Source organism: Fopius arisanus, unplaced genomic scaffold, assembly GCF_000806365.1.
Source record: "Fopius arisanus strain USDA-PBARC FA_bdor unplaced genomic scaffold, ASM80636v1 scaffold00024, whole genome shotgun sequence".
In the NCBI taxonomy this organism is placed as follows: Eukaryota; Metazoa; Arthropoda; class Insecta; order Hymenoptera; family Braconidae; genus Fopius; species Fopius arisanus.
The window spans coordinates 170753-173914 of record NW_011887763.1 but is presented as its reverse complement, the minus strand read 5'-3'; the positions used below and the strand labels follow the sequence as shown (position 1 = coordinate 173914).

The window sequence follows — 3162 nt, the reverse complement described above, 5'->3', positions numbered from 1 at the left end:
AATATTTTTTTTTTAATTACGTGGTAATCCACGTAATTGCAAGCGCGAGCGATTTCAGGTGAAAAAAAAATTCACGAATCTGTTGGAGTGCGGAAAAATTAGGTTTTTAATTTAAATTTTTCTGGAGACTGTAAAATCTAACGAGAATTTTACGAATCGTTATGTTTAGGAATTTTTTTGTTACGTTTCGTTAATTTTACGGTTTTTTTAGAAATTTTTATTGGACTTTTCTCCCGTGACGATTTACTCGAGTCGAATAAATTCGAAAATCGATCGGGTGTATAAAAAAGTGTTTTTCAGAAGAACAAATCGATAACGATCTTCTCAATAATTCAGAGGATACACCCATCGATGAGTTCTCGATAAATCGAAATCGATTGAGAAGAGAGCTCACGAAAAAATTCGTGAGAATAAAGAAAATCGGAAAAATCGGTAAATGTGACTTATCGTCAGGGTCTACCGCGGAATTCTAGTAATAAACCCTATGCAAGGTCAGATCGTACGAAAGGTGAAAGTCTTCTGAAGTCAAGAGTTATTTCATCCTCGTGATTCGCCCGGCGGGTTATGCTCCAATAATTTCAATTTCCGGTCACGAGATCGTTAGTATTCCATCTCAACATCAATCAGCAAATACCGTGCAATTACTTTTGAGGCAATTATCAGTGTTTAAATGATGCGTTGGTAATTGTTGTGGCGGACTTCTTTCAGTCGAGGATTATTTATTTAGAGAAAATTTAATTCCACATGATTCCAGCTGGAGGAAATTAAATTCGCGGTGAATTGATACGTCATGTGTGATACGACGGGATTTGAAGTTAACTTCCTCCTTTCATCGCGAATCCACGGGGATGAGTGAACGGGTAAATCGGGTATTCGGGTCAATGCTGCGGTGGCCTCAGGAGCAATAAAGTGGATATCCTTGTCAGAATTGATTTCCCTGTTTCCGGACTTTATTCGCAGGACTTTAGGGTCGTTAACTTTGCATTAATAAAAAACATCAAGAACCTTTCGAGAACGCGGAGAAAAATCGGTAGTACCCTGAGGTTTACCAATAATATTTAGTAATCATCATCAGGGATCTCACTCAGAAAATCATATATAAATAATTAGCCCCGGGTGAAGGGTCTTCTCAGGCACAGGTTGACTCAGAGTGAAAACTAGAGAAATCTCGTCTGCTTAAAAAATAATGACAATTATTTATTTATTTTATTTGTTTCAACTGATTCGATCTTCTCGTACCGACTTCTCACGACTTCGTCGAGAGTGCAGCACATACTGCACTCTGCAGCACCCGTAAAAAATCGAAAGTCAAGGAAACGAAAGACATTTGAAACTTTACAGGCTGTAACTACCCATATGACTTTTAATTTTACTTGCAGACCGAAAAAGTTTTGAGGGGAAAAGATGAAATCATGAAAATTCCATTCAGGAATAGTTCAACGAGATGAGAGTGCAATATGGGTTTTGGTGAGAGGCGGATTTGTTGGCTCTTCAGACAACCTTGCTCTTAATTTTTAATCGTCATCAAGAACAAGTTCTGATACTTTCTAAGAATAATCACTAGAAATACCACAAGTGCTTTAAAATTATCCGACATTTCCTGATAGGCTCATTGCAAATAAATGAAATATTTAAATGTTTCACTTAAAAAAATTTAGGGAAGCTACCTTTATATTTATCTTAACTCTAATATTGATTCATTCAATGTTGGATGAAGAGGTGGATGGGAAAAAAAATAAACGTGAGTATTAAACATCCATGATTATTCCTTTCTACAAAATTCATTCAGATAATTTTGAATGAGTATTCAGTACGCATAAGCTGGAGATACGGTTTTCTGATAGACAGGAACAGCGGCATGAGCAACGGCGGGGGTGAGGGCTTTGCCGACGACGGGAACGGATCCGTGGACTTGAATGTGATCTAGTCTAGCTGTTTTTATCAAAGTCGGATGGTGAACAGATATTCTCTCGTATTTCGTTGCTGGCTCCAGTACGTCAACTTCCTGGAGTGTCTCGATGGGTCTGCTCACCACAACTCGACGAGTTGACACACGCTCACCCGTTGGCTCGGCATAATCGGGTGCAGGAGTCGCTGATATAACCCGAGCACGAACGTGACCGGCATCCCCAACAGATGATGACACTCCATCACGACCAAAGCCAATCTGAAAGAGACACGGAGTTGCAGCTTTATTTTTACATTCTGTTATTGTATTGAATCGTTAAAAGATCGATTGCTCACATCAGCAACTCCACCACGAGCTGTCAGAAGGTCGATGAGCTTCTGTTGATTGCTCTTGTTCTCCTCGGGTGATCCGCGAACACTTGGGACAACCGAGGGACTTGGGGTCGGATCGTGAGCGATGAAACGGGATGGGCTGGACTGCTCACCATTTGATTTTATCTGTATGTCCGAGATCTGGGATTGACTGAATGAATTCACCTGCAAGCGCGGGAAATTTTTATTTTTTTTTTCAATTTTCTCATTTCAATTGCAAATTATCTAGGATATTCTGAAACGCGCAAAATCGATATTTTTAGATCAGTCCTGTGTATGTCCTGGAAAATTCGAAATTTTGAAGATTAAGGTTGAGAAAATTCTACATAAATCACCCTGACGACGTGAAGATACGAACAAACCTGAGATTTCGTTAAACTTTGGAAATACTCCTGTTGCATTCTCTCCTGTGCTCTGGTCGCTGCTTTCTCACCCTCCGCCGCAGCCTTGAATAATCCCTGAGTGAATTGTGCACCTCTGAAATCAGGATTCTCAACGGTAACCGATTGATCGCCCTCGGATTGACTCTCCCCCTGAGAATCAGCGAGAGCTGGAGCGGAGGTGGATGACGGGTAATGGGAGACTGGTGCATGAGAAATGACTGGTGCAACCGTCACGTGCACTGGAGCATGAGCGACGAAGGGAATGGTCGTGGGTGATGATGGAGCATGAGCAAATGACGCCGCTTGTGCCACAAGATTGTGAGTTACTGGAGAAACTGCTGAGTAGTGACTGACATCCAGGGGCTGCACTACTGCTGGTCCACGTTGGAGCTTTGACGTCGGCTCGTCCAACTCGACTACTGCTGATCCTGCTGGACGGACAATCACTCGCTCCTCAATGTCGTAGAACTGCTTCTGAATTGCTGGTCTTCGGACCTTT

At 41.5% G+C, this 3162-nt stretch overlaps 1 protein-coding gene across 1 annotated transcript in view; it reads right to left on the bottom strand.

Annotated features, from left to right (window-relative positions):
* Positions 1-1758: 1758 nt before the first annotated feature.
* LOC105264727 (uncharacterized) overlaps positions 1759-3162 on the bottom strand; it is a 4554-nt gene continuing 3150 nt past the window's right edge. The window contains exons 2-4 of the mRNA XM_011301809.1: positions 2643-3158; positions 2245-2445; positions 1759-2167 (exon numbers count right to left, since the gene is read on the bottom strand). Of these exons, the coding sequence (XP_011300111.1) occupies positions 1808-2167; positions 2245-2445; positions 2643-3158 (1077 nt within the window). The 3' untranslated portion in view covers positions 1759-1807. The remainder of the gene's footprint in view (positions 2168-2244; positions 2446-2642; positions 3159-3162) is intronic.